Source organism: Balearica regulorum, chromosome 8 (assembly GCF_011004875.1).
Source record: "Balearica regulorum gibbericeps isolate bBalReg1 chromosome 8, bBalReg1.pri, whole genome shotgun sequence".
In the NCBI taxonomy this organism is placed as follows: Eukaryota; Metazoa; Chordata; class Aves; order Gruiformes; family Gruidae; genus Balearica; species Balearica regulorum.
In genome coordinates, this window is record NC_046191.1 from 8,437,040 (window position 1) to 8,459,191 (window position 22,152).

A 22,152-nucleotide genomic window follows, 5' to 3' on the forward strand; every position below is an offset into this window, starting at 1 on the left:
ATGTCTAATTTATAGATAAGTGTATCTCTTGTTGGTAAGGGAGGCTTTTATTCTGGGTCATAGGCTGACTGTTGCACTTTATGAAGGGCCCAGAAAAGTAGACTTACAGAGAAGAAAGAACGGCTGAGCAGAACGCTCCCACATGAACTTAGTCAGTCCTTGCCACTTCATTCTCTGGTCTTCAGCAGCACACCTTATGCTAGTGCTCATAAATTTGGCTTTTTTTTTTTACAGTGGTTCCCTATAACCACGATGGGGTGACTTTCGCCAGCCCTTTTTCCTTTTTCCAGATTGATCTCATTGTTTGGAGGCCTCCTGTGGGCCCTGCACCATGAACAGGATTTGGGCCAGAAAACATTTCATTGGTAGCATTATCTGTTGGAACCACCAAGAATATGTAATCGTTATCACTATTTTAAATCCTACCAAACTTTGCAGCATTTCTTCTCACTGACTAAATAATTTCTATTAGGAAAAGGAAAACTTAAGTCTTTTCAGCTGCTTCCTCTTGAGTGATGTAAGATATCAGCAAATTTTGCTAACACGTTCCAGAACAGCCAGCTGTTACTATCCACCTGCAGCCATAATATTGATTGAAAAGAATATAGAACCTAAACATGGAGAGCTTCTGTAATTATATAGAAAGAGTTTAATACATAACTCTACTTCAAATGTCATCTGGCAATGGCTGTTACATGGCATGGAATGCATTAGGAAATAATTTAGCTAGTTGAGAAAGTCTCAGTGAAAGACTATACACTGTTTCCTTATTTTATATTTCAACTGATTCCTGAAAATATTACCCATGTACACAGAGAAAGTCAATGACAAGACCAACAGGGCTCAGATATCCTGTCAAATATCAGATAAAATATTGCTTACATATTCCTGTAGCTCTGCAATTTCCTAGCAATGTAACTAGAAGTGGCTCTTTTGCCAAAGACTGCGTATATATGAAAAGATAGGAAACAGAAAATTAAAGTACATTTTTCTCCAGAGATGATTAAATAAAGATGTCTTTTTTGCAAATATTTTGACCTTTTGTTACAAAGAATGGGAAAAGTTTGGCAAGAAACTTTCAGCTTCAAATCTGTTTTAAATCCCTCTGTAGCCTGGTTATATGTCCTGTCAGGACCCTTACTATTTTCTTTTTGATGAATCAGCACAACACAACACCATACGTGTCTTGTGACACGTTTGCAATTCGACTGGAGATTTTGGCCCAAGGAAGCAAGTAGTGTGAGTAGGTCTAATTAATCCACTGCTGGCTTTCTAAATGGACATTTTTGAGTTTTCAGTTGAAAGTTCCAGATTACTGATGTTCAGATGAAAAGTAAAAACTTTGACAGTTGACTTCTGCTGGCAGGGCAGAGCGTTCAGTAACAAATTTGCCATTTTCCCAAGAAAAGTTGAATGGGAAAACTTGGAGTGCCTCCTGCTCTCACACTGTTTAAGTCCAACGGATCACGTGCAGAAGCGGTCAGTCCATGGCATTTGAAAGGATGTGTGTTCCTACAAAGGCAAAAACAAAGTATGGGTTATTTTAAAATGTTAGCAGTAATGAATGATTTAAATTTTAAAAGGTCAGAAAAAAGAGATTCGTAAGTTTTCGTTGGGGATTTTGCACAGACTTGACTGTTAAATTACTTGTTTTCTTCAGCATTGATAACAGTTGCAGGTGACACTTTTTTCCTCTCCATTTGGAAGTCCTTCCAGTATAATTTATTTTTATATAGCTTTGTATAAGGTGCTGCGTCAGGAAAGATCCCAAAGACCTTCTGACACAAATACAGAAATGGAGCACTTCTTTTGTGAGAAGGCAGCAATCCCATGTTGCCAGTTTCTCATGTTCATAAATGGTGACTCAAAATCTCACAAGTCCAGGGGTTGGAAGTTCATTTTTTGTTTCTTTGTGGTTTGGCTTGCTTTTTTTTTTTTTTTTTTTAAATGAAATGCAATTCTAAAGTAATTCTGCCCTTTAAAGGGATGAACACTTTCATTTGTAAAAGAAAGAGAAAGGATTTTTAAAAAAAGAAGGAAGGAAGGAAGGAGGGAAGGAGAGAAGGAAGGAAGGAAGGAAGGAAGGAAGGAAGGAAGGAAGGAAGGAAGGAAGGAAGGAAAAAAAGGATAACTAAGATTCTTGGCAAAGGCAAGAACCCAGCTCACAAAAAGCTGCAGGTTTCAGGAATTCACAAAACACTGTAATATCTAAACAATCAGCTGGAGAGGAAATCAAGGCATCAAGCAGTGAAAGCGAAGTAAAGCTCCATGGTACCCAGGGCCTTTGGATCTTTAATGCTCATTCAGAGCACAAGGGCTCAGACTTAATTTCAGCTGAAAGTTCTCAGTATTACTACTTAGTGCCCAGTTCTCTTATTTTGGCTGGTTAAATGATGAAATTGTTCCGGCCTGACTTCAAACAATTGGTCCCCAGGTACTTTGCCAGGTCCTAGTGAAGTTTTATCATACTTGTAGCATGCAGCATTGTCCACTGCATTGATATTATTATGCTATTAATATTAAATATATTATATAATTGTTAATATTTAATATGTATATGTTACATCAATATTAAGAATGCCTGACACTTCTTACTGCAAACCCTATTTTCAGTTTAGTTGTAACTTCTCATACTTGCAATGATTTGACACAAAATTTTCTGTGCCAGGTGTCTGCCTCGGGCAGAATTTTGTGGTGTTCTTTGGTTTGTTTGTTGTTGTTTTTTCTTCTTTTTATGTCAGCCAAAGCAGCTCAGCTATTCCTGAGAAGTTGGCTAGGGAAAACCATGCAAAATAAACCTGGCAGTCTTTTTGAAGGGACCTCGTGTGTCCTTATCCTGGGGGAAAGCACTTAAACTTTGGCAAAGGTGTGACTTTTCTTTTGGATACCTGTTTCAGTTGGTAGGGTCAGATGGAAAACCTGCCAGAACAGCCGTGAACAATGAAAGTTTAAGATATCACAGTTCACCCTGTGCTCACACAGACCTGTTGGAATACAATGTTCAATATGGCCACACATGCCCAATGCCTTCAGCTCTGATCCAAAACCACCCTGATGTGTGTTTGCCCCCCAAAACTAGCAGCTCCTTCCAGCCCTGGTCACGAAACTGCCAACTTCTGGTAATAAGATAAAATGTGTGACACATTTCCACCATCTTTTCCCCTTGTGTTCAAGTTTCAACTTTATCTTGCTCGTGCTAAAAACATTTGCTTTTTTTTTTTTTTTTTTTTTTAATTCCTGAAATAAGTTTGCAAAGAACTGTTGGGAAAAAGGAGATTTAATCAGTAAATTTTAAGGCTAAATGCAGGACCAAGTCTTTCCTTACTTTTCCATCTGAATGATTTTAGCAGCAAGACACCTCCAAATGCATACTAACTGCACACGTTATGGGATGAGGATGTCTTCCTTCTTCTCGCACTTGGCTGAACATACCTGCCCTGTTCTCCAACATCTGTCTCAGATCTGGCCGTCCATGCCCAGAGCCTGAGACTGCAGCAGCTGTCTTCCCTTACGCTGGGAAGCCACAACGCATCCTGATGCATCCCCCCAAAGAGCGTGGTTTTACTTGGTGGTGTCCTGAAGGGCTTTTCTGCGCCGTGCCTCTTCCATCTACCCAGGAGATGCAGATCAGTTTGTCAGAATATTGCAGTAGATTGAAAATTTATCATAACTGAAGTGAAATCTCACAATTATTATTTCGCGTACAGCATCAGTTTGAATATTGCTTCTTTTAGTGGTATTCATACTCTCCAAAATGAATACAAGTATTTTTATTGTACAGATTTCTGCCATTTTTTCTCTGGATTGATGCTCTGGAGACCAGAGCAATTTCTAGGGAATTTGTAAGAACATTTCATTTAGTTTTATTTTTTTAACTTGCCACTTCTTTAAAATAAAAAAATTCTTAGGTTTACATTTTTGAGTATCTAAATTATATTGCTTATTAAATGCCACCCATTGTACATCTCTATAATTCATAAAAACACACAGAATAGTGATAATTGTCTTGCAAAATAATGTTTTAATATGCATAGTGTATAACTAGTCCTGTCTCTCCTTACAGTGTGTAACTGGTGTGTTAAAGAATGTCAGTATAGACAAAATTTGACTAAATATAAGATTTGTTCAGCAAATGTTTGATTGCTGCATCACAACCTTTTTATTATAGCATTCAGTTCAAAGATGTTTGCATACCTTATTCAGCAAGCTGCATATTTTTCCAGCTAAGGTTTGTATATTGTAGTCATTACATTTTTGCACACTTCACTGACTGAGCTGCATGGACTACTTTAACTATCACCAGGAATACTTGACTGAGTTCAGCTGCTTATTTGAGTGCTTCGGTTTGTGTACTTTATTACTTCAGTGGTGTATGTTGATAAAGTTCTGTTCTGTGCTGTTAAATTTTTGGTTCTGCCAATCTAACTATACACCATGCTGAGAGAACTGCACGCATTGCTAAGTGCTTACTCCGCGGTGAACATGAGTGGTTGAAATGTTATAATCTGCAGTGTTTTGTTAAATGAGCTGCATATTTTTGTTTTTATATACGTTGCTTACCCAGTTGTGTACATTTGCCCAACTCATTATACAAAATAAGCTTGATTGGAATAAGAACATTCTCTACCAGCTGTCTGCTCTGAGTCAGTATGTAACAAAATTAGCAACTTTCTCTTTCCAACAGTGGCATGATTGCATCCAAAGTTTGAGGCAATTGGTTTGGAGATCTTGTTTGTTTCATTCACTCCATGCAAACATCAAGATTAACAAACCAATTTGTTGCAACTTAATTTGTTTTCACAAATATGAACAGAGTTAAGTAACAGGAAAAACTCAGCATTCTAATACAGGAAAATGATTCCATGTAGAGTATGGAATATATGCACTTATATAGAGACCTGAATACAATAATACAATTTAAAGCCATACATTGTAAACATCAGAAGATGGAAAATAACTAGAGAGCTCCCAAGATGGATATTTGATCAGATAAACAATATCCTAAATACTTAAAACTACAAATATAACATTTTGTAAATTAAGTGTGTTTCATCGAGAGTTATACAAATAAGCTCATCTCATGACCATTAGAAAATCTCAAAATACCGCAATAGACAAAATCCATGAAAACTCATGTACAGAGATATGTAGTGTGCTCATTAACATTCATAAAAAATTGAATTAACATCTTTAAGAAAGTGGTTTGCTCAACTTTAGTTTTTTGAGTCACTTCCAGTAAAAACTACAGGTTATTCTTAGATTTTGTTTGACTAATTTGCAGAGTTTGCATACGTAGCAGCTTGTGTGTCCATTTACAAAATCTTCAGCACTACTTCACTTCAAAAAAAATTTCTTAATTTTTCGTGAGTACAGAGATACTTAATTAGAGCTATATAGTTTACCTGGATTCCTACCTGCCCCACATGTAACAGTAAATGTGCCTGGCTCCTGTCGTCAGTGTCCCACTGCTGATTGCTTTCACTTTCATGTTATAATTCGCTTGTCTGAGCAGACTGCTTGGAAGATCCAGGGTTGTTGTTTTTTAAAAAAATTTACATATGAAAGCTTAATTGATCTTATTGCTTTAGTCAAAACTGTTTGATTTCATACAGTGGCCATTTAATTCTCAGACTTCTCATGAACCATTGTTTAAGAGTGTAAACATCACAATAGTTCTAAAAACAAACGTGTGAATACCTAGGGACAAATGCAATTTTTAGTTGTCTGTCTTCACTGATACGTGTGGAAAAGAACTTTAAAGAGAGAGGTACAAATGAAATGTATTAGTATATCCTGGAACATTATATCAAAATTAGTTTAGTGTTCAAATTTTGGTTTTTCTGTGTATACTAATGAGTATGAGGAACCAGGTATACTGGATTTAGTGTCTGATAAGTAAAGGTGCTATGTGAGATGGGCTAGATCCAACCTAGACTTTCTTAACAGAAACAAAATAAGTAATTTAGCATAAAATGACTTACAGCAGACAGATGGTAAGGAAGAAGGTTTTGTCTCTGTTTTCTCTTTTCTTCCCCCAGCATGAATTTACTTTCAATATCAGTCCATTACCAGTAAAGATCTAGATTTTGCTCATCCTTTGAACTGTAAAGTATCAGCTACAGTTTTCCCAAATTATTGGTCTAAACTGAGATCAGAGTTGGGCTCTTTTCTTCTCTATCATATTCAGACGAATGATGCCTATGTGCAATTTCTACTGTGCAGGTATCCTGTACAATTTTTGCAGAGGAAAATTGTTTTGCCAAGGGAAGTGAAGAGAAATATTTGTTTCTTTGGGGACAGAAAATCAGAAATCTTTAATTTTTTCCTGCTGCTGTGTGAGGCCTAAGCAGGTTGAAAGAAGCAACTAAGAAGCTTCAAGAGATGAAGCAGTGGGAAGGTTTTTGTGAGGACTGCTACCCTGTCTCCCAGCTTTCCATCAACCTCTCTAACACTAACTGCAGCAGACTCTTTTCTGTTTGCTTTTCTGTTTTCAGATCTGAGTAACTTATTTCGTTGTATGGCCAGGATACCTACTGGAAAACCAGCATACTAAATTGAAAACATACATCCCATGTATATCACTGCAGTGTAAACCAACATTGACTATTAAAATACTACAAACACACAGGGTATCCGTTATCTGAGATCTATGGAGAGTAACAGTAATTCATAAGATACACATCTATTCTATATATTTTTTGTGTATATTTTTATGCAGCTGGTATATGCAATACACACATAAACTCTTTCATAATTTATACTTGACCTCTTTTTTTGTTTTGTTTTGTTTTGTTTTTTTTCCCCCCCAGAGAGTAATTTTTAATGTCGTCAACTTCAGCAAAACAAAAAGCCTCTATAGAGATGGGATGGCTCCAATGGTAAAATCCACAAGCAGACCGAAATGGTAAGTTATAATTTCCAAGCCTTGCTCAGTGAGATAAAAGTGTTTTACTTGACTCTTTCTTGTAGTGAAGACCTTATATCTCAGGTGCACCTTTTGGTAACAGTAGGAGGGAACTTTGATGCACAAGCAGTGTTGTGAGGACACATTCCCTTTGGAGCAGATGGACAGTATGAATTCTGGAGGCCCCTTCCAGCCTTGCTGTGATGGTGTGTTGTAGCGCCTTGTTTCAAGTCGCATAACTGAAGTGATGTCCATTCAAGCAAACTGAACATTCAGGTCTTGGGGCAAATTATTTTTAGCGACATCCTCACCGTTCAACTGCTAGCACAGACCCTGGCCCAGTTTTGGTCTGACAGCTAGCAGTCTCCTAAACAAATCCTGCAAACAATATGGGAGACGGACTGGGCCTGGACTGGTTCTGAAAGGCTGTTTGGATTTATTCCCCGTGTTCTGGGGTGGTTGGAGTTTAGTGGCAGAATGTGAGCTCTGCCATGGGAATTGACCTCGGCTGAATAAGCAGTGTCTGGTCTGCTTTAGCTAAGACAGAAGGCCAGACAACCTGGTCGTAAGCTACATGACATGTGCAACATAGAAACGCATGCACATATGAAACACATGAACACCCATACAGATGGTACATTTTCTCAAAGCAAATGTAATGAAACCTCTACTGTGAATAATAATATGTAAATCTAATGAGTCCTAATGCATGCAAGACTCCCAAGAATTACATGATTTGCTTTTAGCTGGGAGACTTGTTTGAATATGGATAGTGAGGTTAGGCCATAAGTGTACAGTAATGTATTCTTGTAAGCCTGTACAGCTGCTTCTTTTTATTGGTTAATTAATAATACATTTGATCAACCTGCACATTATCTGAGCCTTATAAATATATCTTTCTTAATTACTTCAACTGTCACAAATTTTCCATGTTAACTTTTAGCGGTCATAAGATCATTGTGACTGTATGGCTTCCTCTTCGTACGACCAACAGAATGGCTATTTGGTTTTTTATCGAGATAGTAAGGTCATATGGACAGAAGAGCTGTATCACAGTACAGTTGGTGGATGGAGTCAATTCCAGCTCAATAGCAGCATGTAATAATGTTGAAAATTAATTTAAAAAATCCATTGTGTTTAGTGTTTTTGTAGCAAAAGTCATGTAAATTGCGTTTACTATTTAACTTCAGAAAAATCTTTTGGGACATAGCAGGGCCACATTTTTCAAGCATACTTTAATCATCTTTCAAAACCTTTTCCTTCTCTCACTGCGGTCTGATATTTGCAGCTAAGTATATTGTGTGTTAAGTTTATCTATAAATCAGATATTGCTTTCATACAAATTTTATGCCTTACTTTGCTTTCAAATTAAAGTGTAAATCTTACAAAACAATGCAAAATGGGCTTTTTCTAGAACATATAGGCTCCTTCACTGTTTTTAAAACAGATTTCTCTTCCATTTCCCCAGAGATCTATTTATTTTTGTGTTTTATATTTTTAGGGGATGTATTTTGCTCCCATGAAAGTGAGGAATGAATAACATTGCCTGGAGCCAAGCAAAGTGTAGGCAGCAGGTGCTGAGCAGCTTCCTTGTACAGGGCTACTACCATACTTTAATCCTGTTTCAGAAATTCTAGCTGTAATTTTTTCTTTAAAAAGATCATTATTCTATTAAGATATTTTTATTTTTTTCTAATAGTCTGTGTGTGAAAACACCTTGCTGTACTTTGAAGGTGCACATTAAGTCATACTGTTATCAGGGACCTTAGTGATATTGGGGTCTACTCATATCACACCATACTATAATTTTCTGTCTTGATGTTAATAGGAGTTATACATGTGTTTTCCAAGTGGGAAAAGAGCTTCCTATTAGAGCTGTCTTCCATTTGGATTATGCCTTTTACAATTACCTCTGTATCTGTTTCCATGGCATTCTAGTGAAACCTGTAAACAAAATTTTCTCTTTTTTTTCTTTTTTTTTTTTTTTTCCTGAAATAGGATTTACTAGTACTTGAGGTTGCTAATGCATCATACAGGTAGTTGTGGTCCTTGAACATGAACAGGACAATATCCAGCTCCATCGATTTGATCCTGTTTGATGCTTTGTATAAATTAGTCTAGTAAGCATTACTGAATCATTCGGCACTGTGAAAGTGCTGAGGTTTACACGAGGTTACTTGAGATTCAGAACTGTGGAAGGAAACTATTGGAACTGTCCACCTTATATTAAGATTTAAGTCAGCACAGAAGAAAGTGGGTATAATGTAGTTAACTTAGAACATGATATATTAATTACAGTAAGTTGAAGAAACACAAAAGTTTTAAAAATCAAGTTAAAAGGAAGAATATTATCAGAAACCGTGGTCTCCAAATATTCTGTAACAGAGCTCAGTCCTTCATCTCTGAACTCTTCTTTACTAAATATTTGAGGAATTCATCATTATTGTGCCTGCCTGTGGATCCATACTGAAATTCTTCCAACTTGTCTGGCCACACTGATAGAAGCAATGCTGTGTCACACATAACTATTCAACTCTCTTTTTATACAACCAGGTTTGACTTTTAGGGTGATAGGTCTATTATTTTCCTCTTTGCATTTGAGAGGTATGGGTACATTACTCCTGTTAGTAACAGATATTCAAGCCTGAGTTATGCCCTTTTGATTTAAATGCAAAAGTTCCCACTGTATTCAGGATAGGATTTGACCATATTACTTGCAAAATCCTGCATATCAAAAGTAGATTGGCCTCCAGAGACTGTGAATTTTAATGTTTGTTTTGAATGTGGTTATGCGAACATGGCTCCGAGCTTTGCAACATTTTGTGAGTTTGATTCTTGACTCTGGAACAAATAACTGCCAAGCGCTCTTGAAGCAGAGAGTGTGTCAAACACAGATCAACGTTTTTGACCTGTATTCTCTTGCCCTGTGGGGTAAGATCTTTAAATGCAGTCAGCATCAAGGTTCAGCTCAGTGTTACTGATGTAAATGGAGTATATCACTGTCATCAAAGCACTCTATGTGGACACAGATGTTCTGGTGTTGACATATTCTTCTCTTTTGAAGTAAGGCCAAACATTTCCAGTAATGAGCTACTTAAAAAGAGGAAGCAGTATGCTGAAGGCTAAGGAAAAAACAGATTTCACGGTAAAGACGACAACTATTTTTAAAAAAGAAAAAACAGAAAATTAAATTCTGGTTAAAATTATATCTATTTTGCCCATACACAGTAACAGATTTACTGAATATTCTTTCCCAGAGGAAACAAAAAAGAACTAAGTAGGTTAAGTTCTCAGTCGCTCTACCCATCTTTTCTGTGTTTTTTGTTGACGTGCTATGTTGACACCAAATAGTATGGGGCTGTGTCGGTTGCATCGGTCAAATTTCACTGCAATGAATCAATCACAGCTGATACATAGAAATGCAGCATTGCGTCACACCATGTTACATCAGTTGCACTTCATAACAAATCGGACAAGATGAAACTCCAGATTTTATTTCAAGCCAGTGAAATGCGCTGTGTCTGATCACTTAGTGTTTTTGCTTAAAATTAGCTGGTTGTTCAGAAGTATTACGCCAAGATTTTAAAGAATAGGTGTTTTTTCTCAATAATGACTACTACAAATATCAAAACCTCAATTACTGTAGCACAGACCTGTTCTGTTTTGACTGGGTCTTTTTTCTTTGTCTCATTTGCGGAGGTGAAGAATTTGAGGAAATTAAATTTTGGTATGCTGATGCAGTTTCTACTGTAATTTTCTTTTTCTTTGCTGCTTCATTTGAGTGCAACCTAATTTTGTTGCAGTTTCTTAATCATGATTTCACACTAAAGGCTCTGTCCTTGGGAGGTATTCATAAAACCTACCATGTGGGCATAGCAGTAGAAGACCATTTAAGTGCATATACTGCACTATTATATTGACTGCACGAAGTTTTACAAGTTTCTCAAAGTGAAATAGAAGAGTGAGTTGTTCGAGAGGCAGCAGATTTTCCAAATGATGAAGTGAGCAAATATTCCCTTTGGGCAGAGAACAGCTATAACTCTTGATTATTCAGTGTGAGCATTGCCTCATTGGGGACATTAGTTTTTCAAATTGTGCTAATCTTTTAAAAGTAACAACTGGCCACTCATCACCTTAGGTATTTCAGCAAGATCATGTGCAAAACTCTAATTAGTATTTATAGAACAGCAACTCCTCCCAGTAGAATAGTAGCAGTAGCTGGCAAATATCTGGTTGACACCTGTTAAGTCTTCAGACATCTATTGTATTTTATTCTGCATTTCAAATGAGCAGAGAGCAGTAGGTGAAGTCCCCATAATTAAAGGATAAAGGATAATAAATAATATGGTTCTTGAGTGGATGAACACAAGGTTAAAGGCTGTTCCGCAGTTGTGATGCCGTATTTCAGGAATTGTTTGTTTGTAAGTAATAATGCTAGCTAAAATATTATGGAGCCTTCAGCATATGAGAGAGGATTTATGTCTAGATTTACATGTGTTTTGTTTATAATGTCAGATTTCAAACTGCTTCTTGGCAAAGCAGCTACTTTCTTCACTGTCTTTTATCTCACTCGGCATTGATGGCTTTTAACTGGATAGCTGCCTTCCCCAGCAAGCACTCCAGTACCTCTGTTGCTATAACATCTACTGTTAAATACTCACAACACATTGCTTCTGAAGCGTTTTTCTTTTCCAGTAAACCTAGGAGTACAGAAAAACTTCTAGGTAATTAATTCAAATTTGAATCTATATGTATCTTGGTAAATATTGTCACGATGGGGAATTTTGGTAGACATCGCGAAAAGCAATGCAAGTTTTATGAACAATACTCCCATATGTTCCATTCATCAGAAGGGGACAAGACTGAGAAAATCTGAATTTTGAGTAGCTAAAATGTGTTGATTCTTGCCAAGTTTCTTTAACATTTGTGTCTACAATGCAGTGTTACAATCACTACCATGTCTACCAGGCTGCATTATACATTCAGAGACTTTCAGCAGCATTTTTAGTATGTATTTATATATCTTTAGCCATAAGATAAGCTGTTTGTGAAATGAGCTGTCATTTGTGGTGAAACAGTTTGAGAATAAGGCACTAAATATATATATAGCTTGCTAATCTGAAAGACTAGAACTGCTTACTTTAAAATATATAGTGGGCCAGGGTTAGTGATAACATCACCTGAATTTAGGTAAAGAAGATGAACTAGCTGTTATCATTACCTGATTCCTTCCTTGGCCTATTTTACAACTTTGGCTACTCTCAGAAGTTTGCTCCTTTGCCAGTTGTGTAATGCAATGTGTGATTGTTCCTGCTTTCCTCCAGGATCTGGCGAGAACACTTTTGGAGGTTCAGAAATATTTCCCATGGCACAGGTGTGTGTTGATGCATTCTTTGCCAGGTGCAGATCTGGCTCCTCAGAGCTGCTCCCTCCCTTGTGCTAGTACAACTCTGCGTAGGATCACCAGACAGGGAGCTGGCCTGGATTAAAAGTAAACTTTCAAGGAAGAGAAAGAGGATTTAGTCTTGGCCTGGTTCATCACATAGATCCAAAACAAATTGTATGGGTCCAACCGGAGAAGCAGTGGGGGAGGTGGGAATAAGTGGCTGGAGCAGAGGCAAAGGAATGAGGATAGCAGCTGCTAGGAAAATGCCTAGAGAATTGTCTGTGGAACCACAGCCTCCATTTCAATAACTTGTAGCATTTTATTTGGAAAAAACAGGCAAAAAGACATTGCAGTATTGACCTTTTAAAATCCCACATTGAGTGATAAGCAGGAGTAGTTTTGTCTTGGTCTTACTGTAGCTCTTTGGAAGAAAATAAGATGTTTTTAGACAGTTTTGAGGTTGGCATGTATATGAAAGTAAAATAACTGCCTCTGAAATCAATCCCTGGGTAAATTAATATTTGTGTGAATCTTGTGAAATAAGAAAAGAAGCAGACCTAACCACTCTACAAACCCATCAAAGAAATGCATTCTCTTCCCCTTTCCCAGTCCAGCAAAGGTAGTTATTCCTGGGAATATAGAGAGGTTACCTATCACTCTTATCAGCAACAGCTTTTGTGGAAATAGAGGAGAGTTTATATTCTGCTGACACAAAGTACGAATCAGATCCCAAAACTAGTGTGTTTGTTGTGCAAACTAAATGGGATTCCTTTGTGGCAGGAAAGAAAGTTACATTTTATTGACTGGACACGTTACTGGAACTTTAAGATGCATGGAATTGTATTGGGGAAAAAGAATAACAAGGAAATTAAATTAATGTAAAAGGCAAGTGAATTTTAGGATTCAAACAGAAAATAATGAAGAAGCTCCAAAGGACTGCTAAGCTATCATTTAAAAACTCTAGCTATTTTGTATGTATGCGTTTCCTCATCATTTATCTGACTGATCTCCTATAAATCAATTTATTTAGATTACAGCAGAGTCAAAAGGCCCCAGCCAGGATCAAGACTCATTGTGCTTAGTGCTGTGGAAACATATAAACAGACAAAGTCCTTTTCCAAAGTTGTGAAAATTTTATGATTGATTTCAGTAAGAGCAAAGTTAGGGCAATACTGAGCACTTCTGAAAATTCCATCCTTAAAGATTTATTCCAAGCAGTAACTGTTTAAAAAATGACATACTGCTTACATAAGAGTCTAAATATTTGATGGTTATAGTATTTACATCTAAAACACCAGAGGCTATGTGCTTTAATACCTCAATCTGTTTCCCATATACTCTGTCAACATGAGTTCCCTGCATTGATTGAGGGCACTCTGTGATCCCTAAGGTTGTATTCATGAAAGGTTACCCTTGGTACTACTTTATTCATGAAAGGTTTGAAGCGCATAGGAAACAAATGGGTCTATTCCTGCTAGGTGCATTTTTGTTATCTATAAATAATTACTGGGGTGCTGATGAGAAATTAAAAATCTTAAAAAGGTGCGGTTGCCTGAAAACAGTTCACCCATCACCAGTGCAAATCACAATGAAATTTACAGTTGGGAGGTTTTGTGGCAGTTTAAAACAACCGAATTGTAGGTTTTTCCCACTGCGGTCCATGGTATTGAGTTTAATGGCTGCAAAATATGACCAGAGCTGTGTGTTGCATCCCATCCTGAAACAGGTCATTCTCTTTCCTCAGGTGATGGGCATTTGGTGGAACTGATTGCATGAAAAGTGTTCACAGAACTGGGTCCCTAACCTTGGCAGGTTTTAAAAAAAAGTGTATAAAATTGAGGCTTTTTCCCCCAAAATGAGTCTGTAAGTTAGATAAATATGGGCAGCACTGAACTCAAAGCAGAGTCAAACTACCAAGGGGACATTGCAGCTTTTCATTGCAATTTTGTACTTTGAACTAATGGAGCGAAGCAGAATGAAAATCACCTCTGTTAAGAATGGCATTTATCAGCCGTAAGTACTTAGTAGTAAGAGCCCTACACAGACAAAGCTGAGTGTCACCAAGAAATGTACTTGAAAATCAGACTGTTAACACAAGACTACACAAATAAGAGCCAAAAACTGTAATCAGAAAATGCAACAACTCTTTAAGAATGTTTTAATGGTCTGAAGAGTGCTAGACAAGTTGAATTTAACAAGATGTAATAACCTATGACATAATATAATTGAGAATGCACCAGGACGCAGCACAGTCAGGTTAAATTTTGGCTTTCCTTCACTTAGCCTTGCAACTTTAAAGATCTTTCAATATATGATTTTAAAAATACATAGTACTGTTTAAATTTACATACGACATAAGAGGATGTGCAATATCTCAGAAATAGAATTCTAAGTAAAGTTAGGGCTGAAATATCCAGCCTAATATTTTAAGATGTTTGTTTTAATCATTAACAACAACTTTTCCATTAATTTTCGGTGAAGAAACGATATTTAGTGCAGAGGAAAAGGTAATGGGAACTATTCGTAGTGAACTTCTGATAAAAGTGAGATGGTTATCAGGCACCTGCCTTATATTTGAAGTGCATTAGTAAAAGCCAAAGCAATGAGTTCAATTTCTCTTTTAATAGAACATAAAATAGAAGACAAAAACATTTTGCTGTACTGTGGAAATTGAGAATTGTAGAGAAAATAAGCACTAAATAAGTATGGAAGCAGATAATGCAGGAACAGAACATTAAAATAATAGGTGCTGTATCTTGAACTTTGTCTCCTGGGATTTAACAGCTGTATTAAAACCCAAAGTATAAAAAACCTAATTTTTATGCTGTAATTACTAGGGTTAAGTTATGAATTAACTTCTGTATGATATGTCACTGATTTGAGAGAATTGCAATTTAATAATAGAATAGAGATAAGATCTTTCCTGCATCTCTAGATGCTGAAGCAGTGGCTGAAGTTTGGTTTTCAACTGCTTGAAGTAGGATTATTGAATTCTAGCTTGAAAGTGAAACTTGTCTTCCTGCTTCACTATATTAAGCATCTCTGAGATTGAAAACCTAGCAAGAGCTCTCCTAGCATGATTAGAAAGTATCCAATATGTTTTGACACCAAATACTAATTCCAATCTTTCTGTCTAGTACTGCTCAGGCAGCACAGGGATAACTGGCTGTCAGATGCTTTGGGTAACAGAAAGGTGAGGCTCCAGGCTCTCAGTGGAAACCTGGCAGCCTCGCTGACAGTTCCCTGCCCCTGGAAAATAAAAGTGCTGCTGGGGAAGGGAAAGGCTGTGCTGGATCTCAGCTGGAATATTAGCCCTTTGGAAACCATGAACCGTTAGTGCAGGTTTGAACAACACAGTACCTTCATTACTGCTCTCAGACAGTCAGGTTAGTCTGCACATGTTCTCTCAGCCACTTAGTAGATCTGTTGGTGGAAACCAGGGCTGGTATTTCTCTGCCTAGGATCTCAGGCAACCAGGCTAGAGAATCTCTCCAGTACTTGTGATGGAGTCCACAGGCTGGGACTTATCCACAGCATGGTTATGCAGATGGGGTGCAGGTGAGCTGTGCAGCTGAAGTGCAGGTGTCCATCCTCAGGGCATTATATTTGCCACAGGTGTGCAGGGACTTGAAAAAAGGAGCTTGTGGCTTCCTCTCTGTCATGCTACAGCTGGGAGGCTCTAAGGCAGGAGGTGAGATTTGCTTGTACTGGTTGTCTATGGGCTTTTTCCCAGTTCCTAAACCACAATAGCAGGTGAGCTGTTTAATCATTTTTATCTTTTAACAGTGAGATGTGTGTAGTAATTGTTAAAAATAATGATGATGAAGCCATGAAATGCTTATTTAAACTGCTTTGTTTGAGGTAAGATGGCTTGTGTGGGCCTAGGCTGAGAGGGGACTGGCTGTGGTAGGGCTGTCCCTCAGGTACTGCCTGTCTCCCTTGCATTGCTCGGGCTCTACCTTGTGCAATTTTGCTGCTTTCTTCCCCCATTTTTCTCATTCTGTGCTTTTGCATAGCCTCTTCTCCTCAATGCTTCCAAGCCTGAAGAGAAAATGGTGGGTGTTGGAGATGAGAGGACCCAGGCTTTGCTGCTAAGCTTGGCCCCTTTGGAGAGGCCTGCAGGTGTGTAAGTGGGTTGTGGGTGTTTGCTTGGGTGCTCTCTGCCCACAAACAGCATGGCTGAGGGAATTGTGCCGTGAGAAGTAGAGTAATGAAAACAAAGTGTCCTGTCAGCAGCTCAAGAGGTAGATTTTTATTAGGGATTAGTTGTGAATTTATTAAGGAATTGCAGGGGGTAGCTGGGACTGCAGTGAGGTGATTTCAAATGGCAAAACTAGGAACTTCCAAAATTTGGAATTGCTATTGAGGCTGAGGAAGAAAATTGTTTTTTGTGTTAGCTTTTTGTTTGAAGACTTCACCATTGTTCAGCCTTTTTCAGGTGCTGTTGTAGAAAATAGTGTGTTCATTCCATGAAGAATTTTGCAAAATAGTTTATTGAAAGTGTGTGATACCCTTCAGCAAATTTATAAGAAAGGCCATTGCAGCTCAAGATAAAAAGAGATTCAACTTAAAAGGATAGATTTACCATAGAAAGAAAATGAGGAATATCGAAGTTAAAATAATTTACCATGTCTTTTAATATTTGATAAAACCCTCTCCTAATATTTTTCTCAGTGTAGTTAAAAAGCACCAGTACCTCACAGCTTTCAGACCAGCAGTGATATAATAATTTAGCTTTGATAAAGAAAAGACTTTTCCCCTATCTGCTACTCTACTAGATAGTTTAATACTCTATGGTTGTCCTTTAAATGTCATTCAGTCAATGAAGAGGAGTCATGCAGCATATATGTGTTTGTGTGTAGGTTTTTTTATTAAATGTAATCCCCTGGGCTCTCCTGAGGGACTGCCACTATCCTGGGGGTGCTGGTGGAAGGGATTGTGGTGCAGATCCTGCCTGGAAAGTGTTTGGGCTATGTGCATTTGAGGAATGACTCAGCAAGGGGAAGAGTGCGGCTGCAGGTGCAGTCAGAAGGGCTTTACCTTAAGGAGCACCTTCTGTAGCTAAAAGCCAGGTCAGTCAAGGTAGGCAGGGAAGGAAACATGTTCAGATTCACTGGGTGCTAATCCCTGCAGGCAAAACTCTGATGCTTGTTTTAAAAGGGGGAGATCCTGTCTGTGCACCTTATGAAATGAAGGGAGGTTTGATTTAGGTGGGAATCATAGATATAAATACAATTTTCTGTATAAGTAAAAAAAAAAAAAAGCCTTGTGGTGTAGTGCTGTACGTCACATTGCTTGAGCATATGTGGTTATGTTAACTGTTAACATTTCTGTCTGAAAAGCACATAAGCTTTAAAATCAGTAAATTACATGCAATCTTGGCCTTTAATGGTGTACTGAGAATGATCACCTGAAGGAAATTTCTACTGTTGTGTGGTTGCAAACTACGAGTCTTACTCAGAGCATGGAAACAAGGGGAGAAAAAGTATGAGGCATCAGTTACACAGAAGAAAACATGAATAGCTTTTCTTTTGAAAGTATTTAACAGCTGTAACTCTGCTTTCCTGTCATTATCTCTGAGTAAGCATGGGTATGGACATTTGTACATCAGCCTGAAAGGGAACACTAAACTGCGGGTCTGCCAGTAAGGAAGCCAGGTGCAAAGGGTAGAGTCCATGTCAATATTCAAAAGATATCTTAAAGCATCATGTAGGAGTCAGTTGTTGTGCTTTTCTATTTCTGTAACTGTGGGATCTACTGAGAGTTTTTCTTTCAGAGTTACTCTGAAGTATTTCCCCCTGGCCCCTGATGTGAGGTACCCATACATCAGAAGTTGGCATCTGTGTGGCTGTAGTCTCTGACAAGTCTCGCAGTACAGTGAAAACAAACAGAGCATTCTGGATTTGTCATTTCTAATACTCATCAAGTTTTATCTGTGTACCGTGAAAGTATAAAACCAATAACCTAGATGAATCATAAATGTCTGGGGTGTGTATATATGTTTGTGTGGGATGCTCCTTCCATTTGTTTTCTTTTCCTTTTATTTTGGCAAAGAATTCCAAGTTTACACTAAGAGGCTGGGCTTCAAAACCATGTCTGAATAGAGGAAATGAAAGAGTGGATAAAAATGGGGAGAAAATAGTAGCCTGGAGTGAAATGTGTGACTAACTCTGCGTCTGAGGCCTCTGGATACTAAAATTATGGAAGGAAATAAATTGTGTGTTGGCTACAGGTTTTTCTTAAGCTTTTAAAGCAATAGAAACCAGGATGTCTTCTATACAAAGTAACAGTGAATTTAACTGTAACCAAGCATGGCAAACTGTATTTTAGTTCTCAAGACTCTTATCTCACTGCACAATAGAGCATAGCATTTACATTCACAGTACTGCCACTGTGTGGCTTCCCCTGAAATTCTGCAGGTAAGGAAAGCCATTCTCTACGAAACCATCAAGACTCTCAAAACAGTGTGCATGTGTGGGAAGGAGAGGGATGGCAGTGGAAATTGTATGAATGCATTTCAAGAGACTTACTCTTTTGTTTTATGTTTGAGTTTAGTTTTTGTTTGCCTTTCTTGAAGGAGGGTCTTCATGCTTGTAAAGTTTCTGCCCTCTGAATACATGTTGTCAGCACAACCTAGCACTTCAACACCTTGACATTTACAGCTGAAACTGAAGGTTTTACTCTGTTTCAAAAGCTGGTACACAATTTTAGGTTCAAACCAAACTTGTTAGTAGAGTTTCTTTTTAAGGTTTTGGTTATTTGAAAGTGCAGTGCAATGAAATAGAGATCTACTAGCAGGAACTTGTGCTAACATAAATAAAGGCTGTTTATAGCTTTAATTTAACATGTAATTAATAAGAACTATTTCTCTTGAAGCCATCAGAAATGTGGATTAAGGTTTAGAAAACCTTCTGGTAAGTGAAGCTGAGATACTTTACAGCAGATGCACAAGTGGAGTACATATTCACAGACAACACTTACGAGTATCACTAATATATTCTGCCTGCCAGCATGAGCCATGTGCATGAGAAGCTAATGGTCACTAGTGCCTCAATAAAAGCTATGTACTAGAATATCTTTTTTAAGATCCACCTTTTAGTACAGTATTCGATATTTTGAGTTCTAATTTCAAAATGCATGTCCATACTCACTTATGTTGGTATCCAAACATTTTTGATTTCTTAGGGAGTGGGGGGTGAGAAATTATAAACAGTTTAAAATGTCCCAAAGCTCTCTGACACTTAGCAACCCAATACAGTATTGAAGTCAAGCTTAAGAAATTCTTAATACTTCAGGTCAATTTTATTAAAATATAGTATCTTTTTACTTGTGGTAAATGAGACTCAAACCTCTAGAGTTATTGAATAGTACTCATTTTTTTTACTTCTACTTTCTGCAGGGCTGTGCTGGATATCATCTCAGTTTAAAACTAAACAGCTGTGTTTTTCAAATGATAGTCAATTAGGGTTTTTTTGTGATATATAAAACTGGAAAATGGTGAAATATGTTTCTCTTAAATTTTTGTGGCGTATCAGAGTGTGGCTAGGTAGGTGAGGGTCAAAAAAATCTGGAAACTAATAGTGACTGCTGCATCTTTGATATTGTTTGACTTCTACTCTCATTTCATATTGTATTTCCTGGAATGTGAGATATGAACTTCAGAAAAGAGCCTTGAAAACAAGTACAGTATATTACAGGCATGAAAATTCAGCAGTATTTGGAAGTTGAAGTCATGTATTCAGTTGCACAATAATAAGCTAGTTGTGAAGTTTTTAATTGCAAAGGAGAAAACTTTTCACTCGGTAAAGAAAACTTCTAAAAGAACTAAAGGAAGGAAAAGAAAATATGCCTGCTTCTCCAAGTGATGGTACCACACTTGGATTGCACAACAGGGCTGAACCTCTGACAGTGCTCCTGACTAAAAGCTGCCTAGGACATATATACAGATGAAAACAGTTGCCTTGGGTGGATAAAATGAGTCAACTGAGGTAGGAGGGCTTTAAAAGTAAATAATGAGGTGTTGATAGGTTTTGAAGAGTTAGGGTGATTCTGCTTGGGTTTTTGTGGGACATCACGAGAGGGCTGATTTCAGGAATTCAGCCAAGGTGGTTATAATGTTTGGTTGTCCTCTGCTCAGAGTCCCATCCCAAGATAGAAATATAATGCTTAACTAGTGTTTATTATCACATTTTACAGGAGGAGAGATAAAGGTAAAGGATAATAGATTTTTTTCAAGGTCATTATAAGGATCAGCTTTGGAGAAAACTTGGAATTTTTTCATTCTGTGTTTCTCAGTTCAGTGATCTGAAAACAACAAAAATCTACTACCAAATTTACTGCATTATAGTGTTACATTATTACCATGAAACTTCATCAAATGCATGGTCTGGCTGTAAGCAGGTCCAACTTGGGTTTGGATATTTATTTATTTAGACTTATTCAGAGAGTTATTTTGAAACTGGGAGAAATATTGCAAGTTTCTGGGTCTTCAGAGTGCAGAAAACTGTTTGCTTTGTTTCAGAAGCATATTACTGCTCCTAGCAGGATTTAGTACACTTTTTAGTTATAAGGGAATATTTATATTCACTTTTTCTAATTTGAGAGCTAGTATTTGCCTCTCACTATTTAGATAGAAGTTATCTGCTGCTAGATTACTGGAAAAAAAATCACCCTTTTATCTCCTCAGAATACTTGCATGAATTTTTTTGGCATGTTTTAAAGCTGTCTAAAAATATATCCAGACACTCCAATCAAAGCAACAAAAAGGTTTCCCATAAGCTTCAGTACAATTAAACTCTATGCTCCCTTCTAAATAAACCATGTGCTGGGTCAGTAGAGCTCGCAAGAGACATCCTCTTTACACCCACTGTTTGCACGACTTTCTACTATAGATCTTCTGCACAGGTTTGGAAACGTGGCTCTAACTGCCTAGAAAACCTGCATGTAATGTTAGATTTAGCTTTCAGAAGTTTTCCAAGTAAGTTTGAACCACTGAAATGAAGGTTCATAACACAAAGGTTGTCATAACCTTTGTTGAAACGGTGCCCTTATAATGTGGCGTATTAAATATTCAACACAGTTTGCGGCAGATAAAAAGCAATTTTGTTTAATTTTTCCTAAATATTAATGCTATCATGCACCTTAATCCTTTCATTATAATAAAAATTTGTTCAAGCTCATTCTTATTAAACATTTTCTAATTTATAAGGATATGGATGATATGGATGTTTTGCTTCTGATCCTAATAAGTAATAAGGCCAAAATGCCATGGTAAAGAAAAAGGGTGGGAGCTCAGAGGGGAGCCTTCACTAGTATATAGGGAAGAATTACAGGCTAGCGAGATAACTTTATTCTTTCACCCAAGGACACCAAAGACAATGCTTACCTCCCAAGTAACCCTGCTCAAAGCTTTGGGTTGGTTGCCAAGGAATGAAATGAAATACCTGCAAAACACTCAGTGAAATGACCTGGAAAATAATTTATAAAGAGGTTGCCATTCACTTTTGAGTGAGGACTATTCTTCCATCTGTATGTCTGAATGACAGAAAAAAAAGGAAAAAAATTCCTGGATTGGAATTAGTTTCAAATCAACTTTTCTCTGCATTGTAGAACAAAAATGTAGTTGGCAATTATTTATAATGCTAATTAAAGACTTGTTCCTTCAAACACTTACTACTAATAGAGTTAGTGGAGGCAGTGAGGCCTTAGTTCAATAGCAAATGTTTCCCATAACCTATCCATCTACACCCAAAGACAGCAACAAGGTATGCTACACATGAATATTAACAATGAAAAAGAAACAAGCCAGTATTGTTCAGAATTTAAATATGTTTATGCAATATTATACTCAGTCCAAGTATAT

General features: G+C 37.3%; 1 protein-coding gene across 2 annotated transcripts in view; it reads left to right on the forward strand.

The window, feature by feature from the left end:
• Positions 1–22,152, forward strand: part of AGBL4 (AGBL carboxypeptidase 4) — a 950,709-nt gene that overhangs the window by 233,693 nt on the left and 694,864 nt on the right. For both annotated transcript variants that reach the window (XM_075759445.1, XM_075759446.1), the window contains exon 4: positions 6,810–6,904. In XM_075759445.1, coding sequence (XP_075615560.1) covers positions 6,810–6,904 — 95 coding nt within the window. The remainder of the gene's footprint in view (positions 1–6,809; positions 6,905–22,152) is intronic.